The sequence below is a fragment of the Gasterosteus aculeatus genome, chromosome 4 (assembly GCF_964276395.1).
Source record: "Gasterosteus aculeatus chromosome 4, fGasAcu3.hap1.1, whole genome shotgun sequence".
In the NCBI taxonomy this organism is placed as follows: domain Eukaryota; kingdom Metazoa; phylum Chordata; class Actinopteri; order Perciformes; family Gasterosteidae; genus Gasterosteus; species Gasterosteus aculeatus.
Genome location: NC_135691.1, coordinates 36,081,030 through 36,100,871, shown reverse-complemented (window position 1 = coordinate 36,100,871; position 19,842 = coordinate 36,081,030). Strand labels below are relative to the sequence as shown.

The following is a 19,842-nucleotide window of genomic DNA, read 5'->3' as shown; positions in this document are numbered from 1 at the left end:
ATATGGTTTCATTATTTTACTCAGGTATTCTATTTTACATTACATTACATGTCATTTAGCAGACGCTTTTATCCAAAGCGACTTACATTACACTTTAAACCCGTGGTTTTATCACATTTGCCTGGGGAGCAATTAGGAGTTAGGTGTCTTGCTCAGGGACACTTCGACATGGGACATGGGGCAGCCTGGACTCAAACCACCAACCTTGTGCTTCCCAGCACACCTTCTCCAACCCCTGCGCCACAATGACTTTTGACCTCTGAAATTTGACTACATTTTATTCAATCAGAAGGACAACACAATAATATTGATTATTTTAATCACATTTGAACAAATCCTCAGAACTGTTCTGACTACTTATGTAATTGTTTATCTCATCTGATTAGAAAGAAATAAAAGCTGATAAACACACTTATATTTAAACACCAGCTACTTCACTGTGAACCACAACTCCCAGGGTGCTTTTCATTAATAAACGATCACAGATGATAATGCAAGCAGTTGCTTTCTGTCACTTCTTTCCATTGCCAAACGGGTCAGAAGCGGCGGCACCGGCCTCCTCGTCCCCGACCTGAAGGGAGGAGCCAAGGTTGGCTGTGAGACAGGTGGAGAAGACGCACCGTCGCGCGATGGGGGGCGCCACAGGTGAGACACTAACAGAAGGGGACCAAAGGTGAGACTTTTACAAAAGGAGACTCTAGATTTATCTGTACAGATGTATCTACTCTCTACAGGTTTATCTACTCTGTACTCTATAGGAATATCTACTCTCCTCACATATATCTAATGTGGACATGTATTTCTTCTCTCTACAGTATATCTACTCTGTGCAGGTATATCTACATTAGGTAAAAAAACAAACAGGTAAAACATAACGCGTGTCATCGTCTCAGTCCATATGTGTGGTGTGCATTTTATAGTGGAATGATATGTGTATAATGTGTATTACGTTTCTATGTAAAGTGTATTAGTATGTGCACATTGTGTGTATTATTTTGTGTATAATCTTTATTGTTTTGTATATAGGTTTTATGTATAATTTATTTAATTATCAGATTAGATAGTAAATTAATAATGCCAGTATTTAGCAATCCTTACACACAGGAACTTTATAAATATCGGTAAACATAAATATATACATAGATGTTTTGTATCCTCATTGACATTCAATATTTCTTCAGCTAAAGCTTCCACTTGTAACTACACATAATCAAATATGATAAATACATAAGGACTCACCTGGTGGAGTTTCCCTCTCTGATGTTCAGCAGGTGAGAACTATCAGCATGGAGAAAAATGTTATCATCCTCTTCTTCATCCTTACCACCACCACCATCATCATCACAACCACTCACTACTACCGCTACCTTTCTCTTCTCATATTAATATTCCCATCTCACCTCATGAGAGGAGGAGGAAGATGACCAGCAGAGATAAAAACCACCATCATCAACATCATCATCACCATCTTCATCTTCAAAGAGAGTCAAGCTGCCTGAACAAACTTCATCATGAGATTGTTTGTATTTATAGAGTCAGTGAGTCTGAAGGCCAACAGTCATGTGATTGTCGACCAAACCCTCCTCGAGCTTAACAGGAATACTAGTGTAATCAGTGTAATCATATACGCAGTGTATATATATACATTATATATATACATTGTCATCTATACATAACTTGTATTATAACAGCCATGTGATAAGAGGATGTATAATTATACAGGGGTTAATGGTGACATTACAATTGTCCATCCATCTTCATGCAGCATCGAAGGGGTGTGTGTGGGGGGGCTGACGTCAAACTCAGCTAACATTGGGCGGGCAAGGGTACACGCTGGATTGGTCACCACCAGTGTGGGGCAAGTTACTGAAAATGAGTATTTAGTTACAGTTACTAGTTACTTCTTTTAAAGGTAATGGAATTACTTACCAGTTACTGGGTATCAAAAGTAATTAGTTACTCTGGAAAGTAACGTTTAAGTAACTTTTATGTCTGCTTTTTAAATGTAATGAATATAAATAGTACTGAACAGTCAAACACAATAAACATATTTTTTAGAGCTATTTATTGTAATCAACAGGGCAACAGCCCTTCAAATCAAGCAATAGTACAAAAGTCCTTTTTAATACTTAACTTAATAGAAAATAACTGTTTGAGGCTTTTGCCTGAAGGCAACGGACTCGACAGTTGACAGGATGCATCTCATGTCCAACACAGCGAGCGATCAATCAATCAGCTCTGCCGGTTCATCGGCTGCTCTGCAGTCCGTGTGAAGTGGAGCCCTGGTTGTTTGCGTGGAGCGCCGCCTGCAGCATCCTGCGCTCTGTCCTCATGAGCGACGCGATGCTGTTTACGTGCACGTACACGACTATTCTGTGACACACAACGTTTGGTGGCCACAACTATTTAGTGCTGACAGGCAGCTGTTTACTTACTATTTGCCGGCCCTCCGCTTCGCGTCACAAAAGAGAGCAACGCGAGTAACAAACTCATTTCAATTTCAGTAATTGTAACTGCGTTAATTTATTTAAAAAATACTTTGTTACATGCTCGTTACCGCTAAAAGTAGTGGAATTACAGTAATGCGTTACTTTGTAACGCATTACTGCCAACACTGCTCACCACCCAATTTCAGGGCTGACACAGAGACAAATAAATATTCACCAATCAACCTGATCCCCAGAGCATGTCTTTGGACTGGGAAGAAGCCACAGTACCGAGAGAGAACCGACGCAGACATGGGGAGAACATACAGACTCCATAAGCGCCACCGGGTGGAGTCAAACCAAGGACCTAACCACCACACCACCGTGCCACCCTCATATTTGTACTAATCCAGTCAGCAGATCTGAGGTCACAATGAAACCATCTGTCATTGGCTGAAGGTCTCTGCTGAAACATGAAGGACGTCTCAATATTGACTCTTTCACTTCATCACTAGAGCTCTGCAGCTTCATGACAACCAGCTGACCTCTGGACCTCTCTGTTGCAACAGAAACAACAGTGAAACCTGCATCTTCCCTAGTTTACATGTTTATAATATTAGGATTAATGGTTGGAACCAGTTTGAGATGATATGAGAATGCTGACATCAGAATATCGCACAGTGTGGTCATAAAGGGATGGATATGGTCAGCAACAATACTACATGCTGGTAGGCTGCAGCATGTAAACAATGATAAATGGGTACTAAGGGGCCCAAATTGTGCCAATAAAACATCACCCCTCCCCACCCCCCCACCATCACACCACCAGGACGGAGTAACGTTATCACTAAGAGAAGTTTGTTCTCACATCTTACATGAATTTAAAAACACGACATTGGTTACCAACGCCCCGTAACTTAAGCCATTTTATAAACTAAGATATGATGTTATATCTTGTAGCGTCGGGGTGTAGTGGGTCACTCAGCACACGCAGGTGAATGAACGTTCTGGTAGGAATCCTTTATTTGTTTCTCCAGCAGCAGATAACATGCACCCCACGCTGTCGGTACACTCCCTCGATACTCACAGACAGCAACAACAACAACATAGAACACTTCTAGCAAACCTGACTATTTATATTGGTAGATATTCGAGTGAGTTCTATTTCTTACATTTAAAAGTGAACTTATAAGGAATACAGGTACTTGAACCCAAAAGCACAACTCGGAAACAGAAATGCGCTCCATAGATGCTGGTTACTTGTTGTTCCTATGGTTTTAAAAAGTAGGCTGGGGGCCAGAGCCTTCAGTTATCAAGCTCCTCTTTTGTGGAACCAGGTTCCACTTTCAGTCCGGGGGGCAGATTCGGTCAGCTCTTTTAAAGTAAAACTTAAAACTTTCCTCTTTGATTGTGCCTATAGTTAGGGCTGGCTCAGGTTAGCCCGGACCAGCCCTTAGTTAAGCTGCTATAGGCTTAGAATGCCGGGGGACTTCTTAGGACACACCGAACTCCTCTCTCACGCTCTCGTTCTACCATAATTCACATTTTATTAATGCACATCACTAATTCAGCTTCTTTCCGGGAGTTTTTTTTGTGCTTTCTCCCCTATCAGGTCTCCGTAGATCGTAGTTCCTTCTGGACTCTGGTCCTGACACCTACCGTGGCCCTGCTGACGCCTGCTGCTGCCATCATCATCATCATCATCATCATCATTATTATTTTAGATATTAATCATATTACTGTACTCGTAAACCAACATTACCCTCTCCTTAAGTCTCTGTGCTCTCCCTCCCCACAGGCTTCAGTGGATGGTGGTTCTATGTGATGGTGGTTCTATCTGATGGTGGTTCTACGTGATGGTGGTTCTATCTGATGGTGGCTCTATGTGATGGTGGTTCTATCTGATGGTGGTTCTATGTGATGGTGGTTCTATCTGATGGTGGTTCTATGTGATGGTGGCTCTATGTGATGGTGGTTCTATCTGATGGTGGTTCTATGTGATGGTGGTTCTATCTGATGGTGGTTCTATGTGATGGTGGTTCTATCTGATGGTGGTTCTATGTGATGGTGGTTCTATCTGATGGTGGTTCTATGTGATGGTGGTTCTATGTGATGGTGGTTCTATGTGATGGTGGTGGTCCCTGCAGTGGTCCTGCTGTGCGTCTGGTTTACTACTCACAGTTACTTGAATCATTTCTGTCATATAGTCTCATGTATTATACATTGTTCATTCTGTACACATGACATCATTGTAGTCGTCCATCAGGAGACGGATCCTCCTCTGACGTTCTCCTTAAGGTTTTTTCCCTTTTTTCCATCTTTGAAGGGTTCTTTCATTGTTTGGGAAGTGTTTCTGTGCCGATGGCGGGTTTCGGGACAGAGGATGTCGTATGTGTACAGACTGTTTAAGCCCTCTGAGGCTAATTTGTAATTTGCGATTTTGGGCTACAAAATAAAATGAATTGAATTGAATTGAATTGAAATGCAAGTAAAGTTCCTTACTCATGTTAAGGCAGGGACAAAACCGGGAGGTCAGTCCAACAGGTGCAGGTGAGAAGGGCATGATGACCAGGTGAAGGGAATGAGAGATGGTGTGGATAACAGATGTATATACACTTAACTTATTAATCTGAATTTAAAATGACCAGAAAATGCTCTTGTCTCAGCCTGACATATATCATGTGACAGAGGAAAAGCATATCTTACTAAATTAAATGAAATAAGAAGAAGATATCCTTCCCTAGTTTGTTTGTTTTTAAGCCCAGCAGGTTGCTAGGCAACGGGAGCAGCGAAGGTAAAGCGGATGATCCAAACATGAAGTAGTCCAGACTGTCCCTCTTCAGACGCCTTTTGGTTCCACCTGTCGTTGTTGGGACAGCGTCTTGCGCGTATGTATCAGAATCAGCTTTATTTCCTATATGTATATATAAATACACATATATAAATATGTTATACATATATACATATACAGTACTAGTAAAAAATGTCGACATGTTATATATATATATATATATATATATATATATACATCCATGGATGCATATATGTAAAAACACCACTGCGCTCCACTAGAAGGCAGCAGAGTCCCCTCACACGTTATCTTTAACGTTACGGCTCATCCATGTGACGAGGACCGGAGGATGGACCGAACTCTGATGCGGTCGTGATGGACCCGGTGGAGGGATGCGGTTCTCCGCGGGGTCGGTGTCCGTGGGCCCGTTTCTCCTCGTGGTTGGAGTGCGCGTGTGTCGTTACCTTCGACCTAGAGCTCGGACAAGCCATAGAGGTGAGGGCGCTATTAGCTTAGCATTGCTAGCATCGCTAATCATCGCAGCCGCTCCGATCGATAAATGATCGATTGGAGAATCGATGTTTGTGGGACAGAAACAACAATAGTGTGAATGCGCGGTGTGCTCCTTGTGTTGGTGACGGTGCACCACCCCCCGTTCACAAACCGGTTGTTTGGTGTTGGTGTGAAGCAGCTTCACCATGATTTACATGTTTCGATCTTCTTATTGATCCTTAACGAGTATGTGACCTCTTAAACTGTCACGTATCAGAGCCTCATTGTACAGAAAGTGTAGATTATGTAAGGAGGGCTGGTGTTGACACTGTGTTGACATGCTTTCTTTACTTTACTCCAACAGATCTTTGTTCTGCTTTTACCAAAGTCCATCAGAAAAACTGACAATACGTTAATTGAGGTTTTCTTTATAGATGAAGTCTTCTTAAAAAGTTGACAGCTCGCTGTTAATCCTGATCCACCAGTGTGTTGTCTTTATTGATTTCAGCTGGTGTATCCTCAAGATGTGAAACTCACAGAGAAAGAAGTAAGTTATACTCAATACATCAGTGCATCTATTCATATCCATTGATGTATATTTATATTTATTGATGATTTTATAATTGTTGTGATCTGCCTTCAGAAGACCAGCATCTGCTACTTGTCCTTCCCTGACTCGTACTCAGGTAACTCTCATCACACTGCATCGGGCTGCACATGAGCTCAAAGGTCACATGTTTACGTCATTTTCTAGGATGCCTTGGCGACACTCAGTTCAGCTTCAGGTTACGTCATTCGGTTGGTCGAAGAGGGTCAAAGGTCAGAGAAGATGTTTACAACAGAGATGCCCCACCCACCCTTCAGGTATTGATCAGGAACCATGTGACAGCGTATTGGAGATTATATATATTATAAACATTAATAAACCAACTTTGGTAAACCATGACTGGTTGCTTCTCCTTGTTTCCACAGACTGAAACGGCCCATTTCTTTGGTTACGTCTATTTCAGACAAGTGAAGGATATATCTGTGAAGAGAGGATACTTCCAGAAGGTCAGTTTTCTGTTCAGCTGTACACACCTGTTCACTTTTCCACACCTGATTAACCAAGTGATACCTGTGTTCCAGTCTCTGGTGCTGGTCTCCAGGTTACCCTACACTCACCTGTTCCACTCCCTGCTGCAGATCATTGCTCCAGAGTTCTTTGAGAAACTGGAGCCCTGTCTGGAAGCAGGTGATGGTGTCGTGTTTGCGTCATAACCGTGGACGAATGACAAGGATTGTAATTATGACGTCATTCAGCTGAAGTTCTATCAGATTTTTTTTTTCCTGTCCTCACAGTATGTAACGGGATCGACCAATGGCCTTCACCTGTACCTGGTCTGACCCTCAACCTGCCTGTGATGGGCGTGGTCTTACAGGTGAGGAGGAGGAGGGGCTTGGTCACATACACTGCCTATTGGCTACATTTAGTCATGGTATAACTACAGATTCAAATTCATTTCATTGGGATTTAACGTAATGGACCAACACAAAATAGTCCATCCTCTGGAAGTCGGGAGAAACTTTACATGGATTTCAAATTTTTTTATTTACGAACAAACATCTGAATGTATTCACCCCCTTTAACCGTAAAACCCCTCACAAAGATCTGGTGTGACCAATTGCCTTCAGAAATCACATTTGCAAGTCACATAATAGTGGAAAGGGTCAATTTGAAGTCTTTTGAACGGCTAGTCCTGTCCCACCTGAAGACCCTCACTGACCCCCTCCTGGACCCCCTGCAGTTCGCCTACAGAGCCAACAGGTCTGTGGACGATGCTGTCAACATGGCCCTCCACTACATCCTCCAGCATCTGGACTCCCCAGGAACCTACGCCAGGATCCTGTTTGTGGACTTCAGCTCTGCTTTCAACACTATCATCCCGTCTCTGCTGCAGGACAAACTCTCCCAGCTGCACGTGCTCGACTCCACCTGCAAGTGGATCACAGACTTCCTGTCTGACAGGAAACAGCAAGTGAAGCTGGGGAAACATGTCTCAGCCTCTCGGACCATCAGCACCGGTTCCCCCCAAGGCTGCGTTCTCTCCCCTCTGCTCTTCTCCCTGTACACCAACAGCTGCACCTCCAGCCACCAGTCCGTCAAGCTCCTGAAGTTTGCAGATGACACCACCCTCATTGGACTGATCTCTGGTGGGGATGAGTCCGCCTACAGGTGGAGTCTCACCATCTGGTGTCGTGGTGCAGCCAGAACAACCTGGAGCTCAACGCTCTAAAGACAGTGGAGATGGTTGTGGATTTCAGGAGGAACAGAGCCCCACCCTCCCCCATCACCCTGTGGGACTCCCCCGTCACCACCTTCCTTCCGTTTCCTGGGCTCCATCATCACCCAGGACCTCAAGTAGGAGCTGAACATCAGGACTTGTTCGCTTCCAGGTCTCTGAAGCGGGCTAAAAAGATGGTAGCCGACCCCTCTCACCCCGGACAAAACCTGTTTGTGCCCCTTCCATCTGGCAGGAGGCTGAGGTCCATCAGGACTAAGACCTCCTGCCACACCAACAGTTTCTTCCCGTCGGCTCATCAACAGAGCCGGTTCCCCACTGACTGACTCTGACATTCCACCGGTCACTCCCCTTCACACTGCACACGTCACTTTCTATTCGCTGGTGCACTTTATTTTTAATTGTTAAATATATATTAACTTTAACTTTTATTCTTTTATTTTAAACTAACCCATAGCCTTATACTACTAACCCATAGCATTATATTTAATTGTATTCCCCATGTACTGTTGTCTGTTGTCGTCCATTGTCATAATGCTATGGGTTAGTAGTATATATTTTATTTTATTCCTCGTGCACTGTTGTCTTGTCATACTGTCTGCTGTTACGCACCAACCGCCAAGTCAAATTCCTTGTATGTTTGACATATTATGGCAATAAATGTTCCCTGATTTATTAGCAGTTTAAATAGACTTAATCTGTTCAGGCCTCGGATGCCTATGGAAACTGTGGAGGAGCGGCAAAGAGCCACAACTGAGGGGGGCGAATCTGTCAACAGGACAACTATTACCTTATACTTCACAAATCTGGCCTTAATGGAAGAGTGGCAAGAAGAAAGCCGCTGTTGAAAGTGAACCAGAAGAAATCCCACAACAGCAATAGCAACATGTAGAAGAAGGTGCTCTGCTCAGAGGAGACCAAAATGGAACTTCTTGGCCTCACCTGAGGCATCTCTCTGTGGAGGAAACTCAACACCACCATCACCTTGAGCACACCACACCAACAGGAAAGCATGGTGGTGGTAGCATCATGTCGTGGGGATGCTTCTCTTCAGCGGCTACAGGAAACTAGTTAGAATGAGCGAAAGATGGATGGAGCCAATTACGGGACAATCCTTGAAGAAAATATGATGGTCTGCAAAAAATGTAAGACTGAGGCGGAGCTTCATCTTCCAGCAGGACAAAGCCCAGGCTTGAATCCAGCTGAGAATCTATGCCAAGATTAGAAAATTGCTGTTCACAGATGGTCTCCATCCAATCTGACAAAGCTTTAGCTTTTTTTTACCAAAGTAAATGGGGGAACATTTTGATCTGTAGATGTGCAAAGCTTGTGGAGACAGACTCTGAAAGACTTGCAGCTGTAATTGCAGTGGAAGGGGGTTGTTCCCATTAGTGTTTGTGTCACAATAAAAGGTGTTTGCATTATCATAGTAGTATGCGTTCTCTTATGTTGATTGAAAGGGGAAACTTCTATTCAAGTTTGTAACAGTACAAAATGGGGAAAGGTCTGAGGGAGGTGAACACTTATGCAAGGCACTGTAAGTGAGGTGTTTTAAATGTATTTCCCTTTTCAGATTCTGCAGTTTTAGGCTGCCTAAAAACATCAGGCCGGGGACAGCAGATGGAAATTAGCCTCTCAGGCTAACTCTGGCTCACTTACAGTACAACTGTTGGTGTGCATTATCCCTACAAAATAAATAAATGAATGAATATAAAAAAAATAAATCATCAGTATAAAAGGTCTCCTAAAGGTTGTGGGCATTAAAACTACTACTGGTTGAAATGCACTTATTGTTTTAAGTCGCTTTGGATAAAAGCATCAGCTAAATGACATGTGATGTAACTCCCAGTGTGCATTTTACCCACAGACAAAAAAGGATGTAGTTTTGTAATCTTATACTAATATTGCTATAATATTACACTATAGTATAAGGCTGCTCAGTTTTAAGCAACATATTTTCTTCTGACATTTTATAAACGTTGTCTCATTTTAATTATTATTATTATTTTTTATTTGAACTTGCAAAACGTCATTTTTTTAAACGTTTTTTTTCCAGGTTCGGATTCCATCAAAAACCGACAAACCAGGTGGAAGTCCAGTGAGACAAACTGCTAAAGAGGTTAGGAAGAGATGAAAGGTGCTGAACAGAACTCCCTGGGACTGAGTAACGGTTTATTTATGTCCTCAGAACCTCCTGCCGGCGCCGACTCTACTGCCAACCATCCACGAGCTAGACCTTTTCAAGTCTGTCCTGTACTTACATCCATCACAGAAACATGATCTTGTCCTAACTCCTGTCCATCAGTGATCATTAGCTTCACCGTCTCCCACTCTCTCAGGTGCTTCCAGTCGGTCCTGGTCCACCTGCAGATGTTCTGGGAGCTCATGTTGCTAGGGGAGCCGCTGGTCATCATGGCGCCGTCTCCCACTGTCTCCTCGGAAACCGTGCTGGCTCTCGTCAGGTGACTGAGCGGTCGAAAGTAAAATTATACACTGTGATGTCACAGACCTGCTAGCCAATTGGAGGGCGGCGTTTGGGCTATCATCATGGCAACAATGCGTCCTCTCTTAGTTCCATCAGTCCTCTGAAGTTCTGCTGCGACTTCCGTCCATATTTCACCATCCATGACAGCGAATTCAAAGAGTACACGACAAGGACTCAGGCCCCGTGAGTACCTGTCTGGGTCTCGACTGTGTGGGTCTCAACCTGTCTGGGTCTCGCCTGTTTGGGTCTCACCTGTCTCTCTCCCTCTCATCTGTTCAGGCCTAACGTGGTTCTTGGAGTCACCAATCCGTTCTTCATTAAAACTTTCCAGAACTGGCCTCACGTCATACGACTTGGAGAAACCAAAATGGCAGGTAAAAGAAGATGTTTTGATTTCATTCTTTCTTTATCTACAATCATCTACAAGTCACAGGTGGGTGACTTGATCGTCAGGTGAGTGTAGATCGTAGATGGGACCAGTGTAGAGTGCCGTTTTGGAAAATCAGGTGATACTTTGAAGTTAAACCGAGCTTGATCAGACAGAATGTTACTAATTGACCTTCTCTCTCAGGTGATCTACCTAAACAGGTGAAAGTGAAGAAACTTTCCAAGTTAAAATCCCTGGACACTAAGCCAGGTAACACCTGTGTCTCTATTCTCCTGTTGGATGTTTTAAAGCAATCTACTAATGGATGTTAACTTCCTGTGTACAGGTATCTACACGGCCTTTAAGACGTTTCTACACAAAGACAAGATTCTTATAAAGAGACTGTTGAAGGTGAAAACATTACTGTGATCAATATTTATTGATCTGAAGATGATTGATGATGAAATGTTGGAACCTGTGTCTCCAGGGGATTCAAAGGAAAAGACCTTCAGAGGTTCAGAGCGCGATCTTAAGGAGACATCTGTTAGAGCTCACTCATAGCTTCATCATCCCGCTAGTAAGTGGACCGCCAATGGGTTGATTTAACTTCTAGTCCCAATTAGTCTAGTTAGTTATGTCTAGTTATTAGTCTAGTCCCAACCAATTACAATAATTCTATGTTAAATCCCAAAGGTATGAATGGATTTGAGTCCACATGTTCCTGATCTGCTCCTCTCTCTAACATTGTAACATCAAACCATCAATAAATAATTGTCCGCTGTAATCGAGTTGTCTCTTACCTGTCTCTCACCTGTCCCTGTCTTTTGTCCCATAGGAGCGCTATATGGCGAGCCTGATGCCTCTGCAGAGGTCGGTGACACCGTGGAAGGTAAACAGGAAGAGGATCCCTGCCGTTGACCTCACAATGAAATCATCAGTTAGTTAATGTATTTATGTGTTCAGACTCCTCCTCAGGTTCGACCCTTCAGTCAGGACGAGTTCATGTCCACTCTGGATCACACCGGGCCTCAGCTCACCTCAGTGCTCAAAGGTGATTGGATAGGACTGTACAGGTGAGTCCAAAGGTGATGCCCTTAATAACTGTGTCACCACCTCACAGAGCATATAGGAGGGTCGGGCAGGTCGTTCCTGTTAACTAACTAATGACTCATTTCTTTCTGCAAGTGAAGCAGAAAGATTAAGAAGATGTTTGTTTCATGTTCAATAAAAGCTGAACTAATTCATCTTCTTTGTGGTTTGAACTCTTGACAGGAAATTTTTCAGGTCTCCAAACTTTGACGGATGGTATCGTCATCGACACAAAGAGATGACGCAAAAACTGGAGAGTCTTCACCTGGAGGTCATCTGTGACGCTGTTAGTTAGTTATCTTATCAGACACATTGCAAACATCTGGACCACTGTTGACATCTGTATGTCCTCCAGTACAACATTAAGGGAAGGAATCACTAAAGACACCTTCACCACCTTAAACATCTCGGATGACTGTTAAAATCTGGATCACTTCATAGCATCTGGCCCGCTTGAACATCCTGCTCTGTGCCCCTCAGGACCTGGTGAGTTGGACTAAAGATAAATCTGAGGTGGAAATCGTCGACTTGGTTCTGAAGCTGAGAGAGAAACTGGTGAGACAGAATCCTACTAGAATACTTGTACTACTCATGTTTACTAGGTGTTGTACAGTGTGTGTTTTAGTGAAAACGAGGAGCAGCTGGATCCACAGTGCTTGCTTTGTAAATATTTATGTATTTGTGTCTTCTGCTCAGGTTAAAGGTCGCAGGCTGCAGTTGAAGGACGAAGCTTTGGACAAACTGGACTCTTTTATAAACTCTACCATCACCTCACTGCCTGGGGACCTGCAGAGGGTGCTGAGTGCACGCTGAGTATACGCTGTGTACAGTGTGTAGAGTACACAGTCTGCACGCCGAGTACACAGAGTACAGAGTATGCACGCTGAGTACACAGAGTACAGAGTATGCACGCTGAGTAAACACCTTAACATGTATTATAAAATCTCCACAACGAACAGATGGAGATTTGATACATTTATTTTGATTATTTATGAATCAGTTTCTTTTCACGTATTTATTAATATTTTTCGCAACACCTTTTGTTTAAATGGTTGTTTAACTAATAAATAATAGTTTAACAATGACCAGATGTTTTTTTTATAGTGTTTATTGAACTATTAATGTGGTTTAACTTTTCTTTCTTCTCAAAACATCTGTAAATGTTTGGATTTGAAAGTCAAACTTTTTTTATTTTGTTACATATTGATCAAAATGATGCGTTGTGTTCTCTTGATGAAAGTTTATCGTAAGAAGACATGACTCATCATGTCACAAATGTGACATGAAACATCACTTAGTTCAAATCAATTAAATCTTCATTTCACAACATAGAAATGAGACAAAACAAATCAGTATTGCGTGTGTGTATAATATATATATATATATATATATAGAGAGAGAGAAATAAACCAGACTCCCATCTACTGTCAATTTTGATTTCCAAATGCCCCGCCTCTTGTTGGTCCACCAGGGGGCCCGGTGGACTCTGCTATAAATGTTGCTCCAGCAGAAGGTGCGGTGGACTCTGATCCAGGTGGTGGTCCACCTGGTGGCTCTGTGGACTCTGATCCAGATGTTCTACCTCTTGTTGTTCCACCACGTGGCGCTTTGCAGCCCCATGACGGTGGTCTTCTCCTGTGGACTGAAGTGCAGGATGGTCAGGATGGCATTGAGCGTCTGCTGCCTCCCGCTGGCGTCCTGCAGGGTCAGAAACTTGTAAGTGACGTTCTTCAGGTACTCCATGTTGGCGCCCTCTCTGCTTTGATCTCTGATCAGTTTGTCCAGTTGTCCTCGCAGTGCGGACGCCTCCTCGTCGTGCCGCTCCCCCTTCGCAATGAGCCTAGCCTGCAGCTGGTGGACGTCGTCCTCCAGCCGGTGCTTCTGCCGCCGCAGGTTTCCCACCTCCACCTCCTTCCTGGCCAGCTGTTCAGCGTACAGCAGCAGCGTGGGCTCGGTGGGCGTCGGCCACCGCAGAGCCTGACTGATGATGTCACCCTCGGTCTCCAGGCCAGACTCCTGCATGTTGTCGGCCGTCCTGTCAGTGTCGTTGGTGCAGGTCGGCACCGCGGCACGCAGCCTCTCCAGCTCCTGGTCCTTCTCGTTCAGCAGCGCCATTGTCCTCTCTCTCTGTTTGTGAAGCTCCTCTTCCAGTCGCAGCAGGTCGTCGCGGTGCGCCACCTCAGTCCGTTCCACTTCCTGTTTGTGAGTGTGCTGCAGCCCCGCCGACTGCTGCTGCACCTCCTCCAGCCGGCGGCGGTGTCGGGTCTCGGCCTCGTCGCTCTGGATCCGCAGGTTGATGTACTTCTCCCTTAGTTCGGCCAGCTGGTCCCGGACCTCCTCCAGCTCTTTGGCCTGAGAGCCATCTTTGGCGTTTTTGTTCTTCAGCACAACCTGTGCTCGCAGCTTGTAGCGCTCAAACTCGTCTTTGAGCTGCTGAAGCTCCTGCTGCTGGAGCAACGAGGCTTTGTCTCCGCCCAACTCCGCCTGGGTGTCCACCAGGTCCTGGATGATCTGGTTTGGGTTCCTCTGAGCTGCCAGGACCAACAGCTTCTTCAGCTTCTCCAGCTTCTCCTTCAGCACGCAGATGTCCAGCTGAGACTCATCCACGCCGAGGTCAGAAGTCATCCTGCTGGCCAACGTCTTGTTCTCCGTGTCCAGCTGCAGGATCCGGTCTCTGAGTCTCTGAGCTGTCTGCTGGTCTCTCTGCCTCGTCTTCTCACAGGAACCCAGAAGCTCTGAAAGTTCGGAGATTCTCTGCTCCAGACCGGCGACCCTCGCCTCTGCAGCATGAGCGCGCTCCAGGAGTCGAACCTCCACCTCGCAGGCCTGTAAAGAACAACCAGGCAGGAGTTTAAACCTAGAGGAAGGGTCAGGGTCCCTGTTTTGACGCCCTGGTCTCAATACACTTGTGTTGTAGTTAGTTTGGTTGGTGCAGGTCTCTGTTTACCTTTGTGGTCTCGAGGTGAATCTGCTGCTGGAAGTGTTTTTTCAGCTCCGTCAGCTCCTGTTGCAGTTCATTCACTCTGGGATCTGGTTTCTTCTGGTCCTCCTCGACAGCCAGCAGCCTCTTCCTGAGCTCGTCTCTGTCCTCCCTCACCTGGTTCAGGTGAGCCTCTGACTCCGCCCCCCGATCCACGGCCTGTGATGTCATGAGGAGAGTGGCGTTGGCGTCTTGCAGGCGGAGCTCCGCGTTCTGTCGCAGGTCTCTCTCCTGCTGTAGGATCCTCTGCAGCTCCCTTAGCTGCTGGACGTGGTCGCCCTGCTCTTGCTCCCTCTCGTGCTGCTGCGTGATGATGCGAGCACGGCCCTCAGCCAACTGCTGCTGGAGGGCGCACAGCTCCACCTCCTGCTGTGTTGTCACAGCAACCAGGCGGTCCTGGAGCTCCTCCATTTCCTGTTTCAGCTGGCGCTTATCAGCCTGAAAACTGGCCTCCATTCGAGACTTCTCGTGCGTCACTGTGGCGAGGGCGCTTGTGAGTGTGCTCAGTTGTTTCTTTAACTGGGCGAGTCGACGGTCCACCTCTGTGCTGGGAGGGGGTGTGGCCTGCTGACGTGGCTCCACCCCCATACCGCAGTTATCTGAGCCACCGGTGCTGGAATCAGACCTCCGGGTCTGCAGGGACAAAAGTCATCAAACACAAGTTTGACCTACATACATACATACATCAGTGTCATCAAACATACCAGGGAACTGGACCTAGATCCCGGTTCTCCCTGGTCCTTTTCCCCCTGGTCATCTCTGGTGGTCTCACTGGACATGTCCACAGAGACTGCAGTGTCCACACTGTCCTCACTGTGCAGAGAGGAGCCGTCATCTTGGAGGTCTAAGGTGGTTCTGGTGTCCTGGCATTGTTGGTTGAGCTCCACCTCCTGGGTCACAGCCAAGACCTTAAAACTTGCCTCCAGAGCCTCCTTCTCCTTGAGAAGACTCTTATAGGCCTGGACCACGTCTTTGAAGCGGGTCTGGTACTGGACCAGCTGCTTCTTCTGGGACTCAATGGTGTCCAGTAGCTCCTTTCTTCCGGAACTGCCCCCAAAACTCATCCCAAACTTCTCCATGTCTCTGAAGGTCTGCTGCAGCTGGGTCAGACCAACGGTCCACCCGGATCAGTCTGGGTTTTAATACTTAAGATGTGACATAATAACTATTTTTGTTATCTGATCTGATGATCCAAACTCTTAATTCGAGAAATTAACTTTTTGATTTAAAACAAATATACGTTATAAACTACATATACAGTGTAAATGCTCGAGTCGGGTACGAGTACCCTTAAAATCAAAAAGACAGAGTAGAGACACATTAGTGACGTATGAGGTTTAAACACAATATTTGATATTCACCACAAACATCGACGTTAATATCCGGTTGTCTAGGGTTCTTACCTAATTAGAAACACCCGGTCACCGACTGAGGGTTTTAACAAACAGAAACGTTTCTAAAATGTTTCATTGAGTAAACATTAATAATATAATTTCAGTTTAAACTGGAGAGACCGTCATTGTACAGCCGCCATGTTGGTCTGAACCCGGACTGGAGGCGGAAGCAGGAATCCATGCTGCGTTCACGGGACTCAGGAAAAATATCTTTATTTTTGAATAAACGTAGGAAGTAGTGTGAATTATTGAATACATGAAACGCAATATAATGTTAACGTATTGATAGTGTAATCGTTATTGATACAATATTGACTTCAAAACAAATTAAATAAAAAGAGCAACAACATGAGAGAAAATAATCATACACACAATAAAGACAATCATTCTTACTCTTATTATTTTTTTCATCAAACATGTATTGTATGTTATTGGTTGTATTACAATCTTCAATAAAGTATTAAGCACATAAAATAATAATGCTATATAGTGACATTAATACAAAACTTGCTTGTGTGTTAAACTATTTAAAAAATAAAATAAAATAAACAATACACCTAGAGTTAAATTTGGTATGAGTTCATATACAGGATTACTTGAATAAACCTCCTTATAAATCATCGTATCTTTCATATTTGATCTAATCAGTGAAATCCAATAATTTGGCTCACAAATTTATTCTTTCCCTGAGTGTGAACAGAAGCTTGTATTAAGAGTGAGAGCTTTTTATGGGTCAGGACACTTATCAGATGTTAAATAGTCGGTCGAATGAGTTGTATCCCTTCTAGTAGAACTTGAACGCACCAGGAGCCTGCGTGGCTCAATAAAGTTTTATTTCAGTGACGTAATTTGTGCTGCGTCGGTCTGGACGTGGCACCGACGAGGAGCTGCTTCCTCTCCGCCGACTCTCCGGGTTCTTCAGCGGCACCGACGGGCAGCTTCTCCCGGAACAACCGGCTCGTGATCTCTGCCATCTGGTTTTCAACCTTCCCGCAGCATAACCGGGATATCTTTGGGCTATAAAATGGGCTTGACTATCTCCTCCTTGTTTACGAGGTTGTTCGGGAAGAAGCAGATGAGGATACTGATGGGTGAGTACCGCGGCTCGGCTAACTAGCTCCCGTGCTAGGCTAACTAGTACCGAGGCTTACAAGCTCCCAGGTATTCTAACTAGCTCCCGGGACAAACTATTTCCAACGTTGAAATGCTTCTCTACCGAAACCGGAAATGATCGGAAGTGTACGGCCGTTATTAACGCGTCATTGATGTTGTCAACGCATGATTTGAAGCTGAATAATATGGAGCTGTTCCCGGATCTTTAGAGAAGATCTCGTCTCGTTTCAGTCGGTTTGGACGCTGCCGGTAAAACAACAATCTTATACAAACTGAAGCTCGGAGAGATCGTCACCACCATCCCGACTATCGGTGAGTGATCGATCACACATGACATCACTAACTGTAAGTAATTGATGACTCGTTGATAACGCACTCACAGGTGGACCGTCACGTGGTCACTGCCGGCAGCTGTTTGGGTCGTTGAGACCAACAACGTTTTGAAACATTCAACTAACATTAACGTTAGTTCTGAAACCAATTTAGTCCATAAGTAGAGCTGCCTGCCTCACAGTCTGTCAACAGATACCTAAATAGTCTCTAATGACTTCACCTGTTTCTGTTCCAGGGTTCAACGTGGAGACCGTTGAGTACAGAAACATCTGTTTCACAGTTTGGGACGTTGGTGGTCAGGACAAGATCCGTCCTCTGTGGAGACACTATTTCCAGAACACACAGGTACACACCTGAGACAAGGACAGAATATTGTTTTATATTATAAACATTGTTGTATTAATTGTATTTATGAATAGTGTAGCACGTGATGATGATTATCTGGTTGACCTCTGACCCCTCAGGGTCTGATCTTTGTGGTCGACAGTAACGACAGGGAGCGAGTGGCAGAATCCGCTGAGGAGCTCTCCAAGATGGTGAGTGTCTCTCCGCCTGTCTGTATATTTTAAAATCCAACAAATCCTGAACTATCTGAATGTTCACCAGAGAGACGTGCATCACATGCAAAGGATTGTGGGAGTTCTATGAGCGCAAACTATAAAATCATAATCTAATGGCTCTTTTTAGCGGTGGCAGCTGGTGTTTTTTTCTTTTTTTTCTTGGTAATCCGTTTCAGTAAACATCCCAGTGTGATTTAATGCAAAGAAAAGGTATAAAACACGCATTATTAAGGACATCTTCTTCAAACAATTCAGTGTGTGTATACATATGTATAGTCCATGTTTCAAAAACAGAAAGACACATATTGCCAATTTGTAAAATTTATTTTTTGGGAGGGGGGGCCACGCCCCATTGCCCTCTATGGACCAGCCCCCACTGCTTTTTAGCCCTATGATGTCTCATGAATGTGGATGTTTGCCACATGACTCTATAGATCCAGGAGGATGAGCTGAAGGAGGCAGTTCTTCTGGTTTTTGCCAACAAACAGGATCTTCCAAATGCGATGGGAGTCAGTGAACTCACCGACAAACTGGGTCTGCACAGCCTCCGAAGCAGAACTGTAAGGATCAATATATCAGCCATCAATACTGCTGCTCAGATGCTTTAAAGTTGAATAAGAGTAGAATGAAGCTGATCAATATGAATGATGTGGTCATGCTGATGAATCTCACCTGTCTGTGTCCCCAGTGGCATGTGGAGGCCACCTGTGCCACTCAGGGTACTGGTCTGTACGAGGGTCTGGACTGGCTGTCCAATGAGCTATCGAAGCGTTAGACCAGCTGACCGGAAGCAGCAGACTGATGTCATCGACTGATTCCTGTGTACAAAGCGCTGAAGGGCAGAAGGAGCGTTTACCTGAACTGTTTTGTTTTTTTTAGTATATCTGTAGGAAGTAGTGATGGACTCTCAGCTCATCCTCTTCTTCTGTTCTCCCTGTTAACGCTGTTTTTTCTTGTCTTCTTTTAATCCGCATGTTTTACAATCATGTGATAGGAAGTGATGAAAAGGCGGGGTGGGGCTTATCACAGCTCAGGGTTAGGGCTTTGACAGGGGAGAATACCTGGAGGCGGGGCTTGGGACGGGTGACTGTATGGGGGCGGTACTTTAGAGAATACCTGTGGGAGAAAACCTGTGGGCGGGGCTAACGGTGACAGTTGTGTGACTCGTTCTTCTGACCCGAACCTGAACGCCTCGTCATTCCTTGACAATGTGAAGAAGCAGCAAGACAACAGTGATGCAATAAATGGATTTCTTTTTATAAAAACTGAAGGTACAAAAATTAAAATATTTATTAAATGTTTTTTTTTATCTTGAACTGATAGTTTGATTTCCTGTTGAGGCTGAAAATGAATGATGAATATTCGCTTTAATGTTTTGTTTAATGTTAATATTAGTTATTTCTCAACATAAGCGTCTTTTATTTGCATGTTTCATTTGTCATTTTATAGTTTAACTATTAAAGCAATAAAAACATGAAAGGGATCTATGAATCATTTACAGAAATAGAATAAACAATCGGTTTAGCAGTT

At 44.4% G+C, this 19,842-nt stretch overlaps 3 protein-coding genes and 1 non-coding gene across 10 annotated transcripts; 2 read left to right on the top strand and 2 right to left on the bottom strand.

Annotated features, from left to right (window-relative positions):
• Nucleotides 1-260: 260 nt before the first annotated feature.
• Nucleotides 261-1,540, bottom strand: LOC120817705 (uncharacterized). The gene is made up of 3 exons (XR_013467347.1): nucleotides 1,401-1,540; nucleotides 1,240-1,278; nucleotides 261-653 (listed from the first exon to the last, which is right to left on the bottom strand). It is a non-coding gene; the product is annotated as an uncharacterized LOC120817705 (transcript).
• A 2,780-nt stretch (nucleotides 1,541-4,320) lies between these two features.
• Nucleotides 4,321-13,017, top strand: dennd6b (DENN/MADD domain containing 6B). 4 transcript variants are annotated; one of them, XM_040174594.2, is made up of 21 exons: nucleotides 4,321-5,314; nucleotides 5,499-5,712; nucleotides 6,218-6,256; nucleotides 6,353-6,395; nucleotides 6,464-6,573; nucleotides 6,682-6,762; nucleotides 6,838-6,943; nucleotides 7,051-7,130; nucleotides 10,048-10,110; nucleotides 10,180-10,235; nucleotides 10,331-10,453; nucleotides 10,564-10,659; nucleotides 10,756-10,850; nucleotides 11,048-11,113; nucleotides 11,190-11,254; nucleotides 11,331-11,420; nucleotides 11,679-11,732; nucleotides 11,807-11,916; nucleotides 12,116-12,218; nucleotides 12,413-12,487; nucleotides 12,629-13,017. In XM_040174594.2, the coding sequence occupies exons 2-21, from the start codon at nucleotides 5,593-5,595 to the stop codon at nucleotides 12,743-12,745; spliced, it is 1,692 nt and encodes a 563-aa protein (XP_040030528.1). In that variant the 5' UTR covers nucleotides 4,321-5,314; nucleotides 5,499-5,592; the 3' UTR covers nucleotides 12,746-13,017. The 4 variants fall into 4 exon arrangements, with proteins under 4 accessions (XP_040030528.1, XP_040030525.1, XP_077957039.1 ...); XM_078100913.1 differs by having other exon boundaries at nucleotides 5,205-5,314; nucleotides 6,356-6,395; XM_040174591.2 differs by having other exon boundaries at nucleotides 5,198-5,314; nucleotides 6,682-6,943.
• On the bottom strand, nucleotides 12,895-16,523 carry gcc1 (GRIP and coiled-coil domain containing 1). Of its 4 annotated transcripts, none has more exons than XM_040174587.2 (4): nucleotides 16,316-16,523; nucleotides 15,617-16,012; nucleotides 14,880-15,545; nucleotides 12,895-14,758 (listed from the first exon to the last, which is right to left on the bottom strand). In XM_040174587.2, the coding sequence occupies exons 2-4, from the start codon at nucleotides 15,989-15,991 to the stop codon at nucleotides 13,511-13,513; spliced, it is 2,289 nt and encodes a 762-aa protein (XP_040030521.2). In that variant the 5' UTR covers nucleotides 15,992-16,012; nucleotides 16,316-16,523; the 3' UTR covers nucleotides 12,895-13,510. The 4 variants fall into 4 exon arrangements, with proteins under 4 accessions (XP_040030521.2, XP_040030524.2, XP_040030522.2 ...); XM_040174590.2 differs by having other exon boundaries at nucleotides 15,617-16,006; nucleotides 16,316-16,479; XM_040174588.2 differs by having other exon boundaries at nucleotides 15,617-16,057; nucleotides 16,316-16,471.
• A 574-nt stretch (nucleotides 16,524-17,097) lies between these two features.
• Nucleotides 17,098-19,791, top strand: LOC120817922 (ADP-ribosylation factor 4). The gene is made up of 6 exons (XM_040174595.2): nucleotides 17,098-17,397; nucleotides 17,651-17,731; nucleotides 17,988-18,097; nucleotides 18,217-18,288; nucleotides 18,747-18,872; nucleotides 19,001-19,791. The coding sequence occupies exons 1-6, from the start codon at nucleotides 17,331-17,333 to the stop codon at nucleotides 19,085-19,087; spliced, it is 543 nt and encodes a 180-aa protein (XP_040030529.1). The 5' UTR covers nucleotides 17,098-17,330; the 3' UTR covers nucleotides 19,088-19,791.
• Nucleotides 19,792-19,842: the final 51 nt, after the last annotated feature.

Bases quoted from the DNA above. Each gene is read 5' to 3' on its own strand.
- gcc1 (XM_040174587.2), bottom strand. From the start codon at position 15,991: ATGGAGAAGTTTGGGATGAGTTTTGGGGGCAGTTCCGGAAGAAAGGAG. The intron at 15,546-15,616 runs GTATGTTTGATG...TTGTCCCTGCAG, and splicing joins GATCTAGGTCCAGTTCCCTG to ACCCGGAGGTCTGATTCCAG. The intron at 14,759-14,879 runs GTAAACAGAGAC...TGTTCTTTACAG, and splicing joins TTCACCTCGAGACCACAAAG to GCCTGCGAGGTGGAGGTTCG.
- dennd6b (XM_040174591.2), top strand. From the start codon at position 5,593: ATGGACCCGGTGGAGGGATGCGGTTCTCCGCGGGGTCGGTGTCCGTGG. The intron at 10,111-10,179 runs GTTAGGAAGAGA...TTATGTCCTCAG, and splicing joins TGAGACAAACTGCTAAAGAG to AACCTCCTGCCGGCGCCGAC. The intron at 12,488-12,628 runs GTGAGACAGAAT...TCTTCTGCTCAG, and splicing joins TGAAGCTGAGAGAGAAACTG to GTTAAAGGTCGCAGGCTGCA.
- LOC120817922 (XM_040174595.2), top strand. From the start codon at position 17,331: ATGGGCTTGACTATCTCCTCCTTGTTTACGAGGTTGTTCGGGAAGAAG. The intron at 17,398-17,650 runs GTGAGTACCGCG...GTCTCGTTTCAG, and splicing joins GCAGATGAGGATACTGATGG to TCGGTTTGGACGCTGCCGGT. The intron at 18,098-18,216 runs GTACACACCTGA...CTGACCCCTCAG, and splicing joins ACTATTTCCAGAACACACAG to GGTCTGATCTTTGTGGTCGA.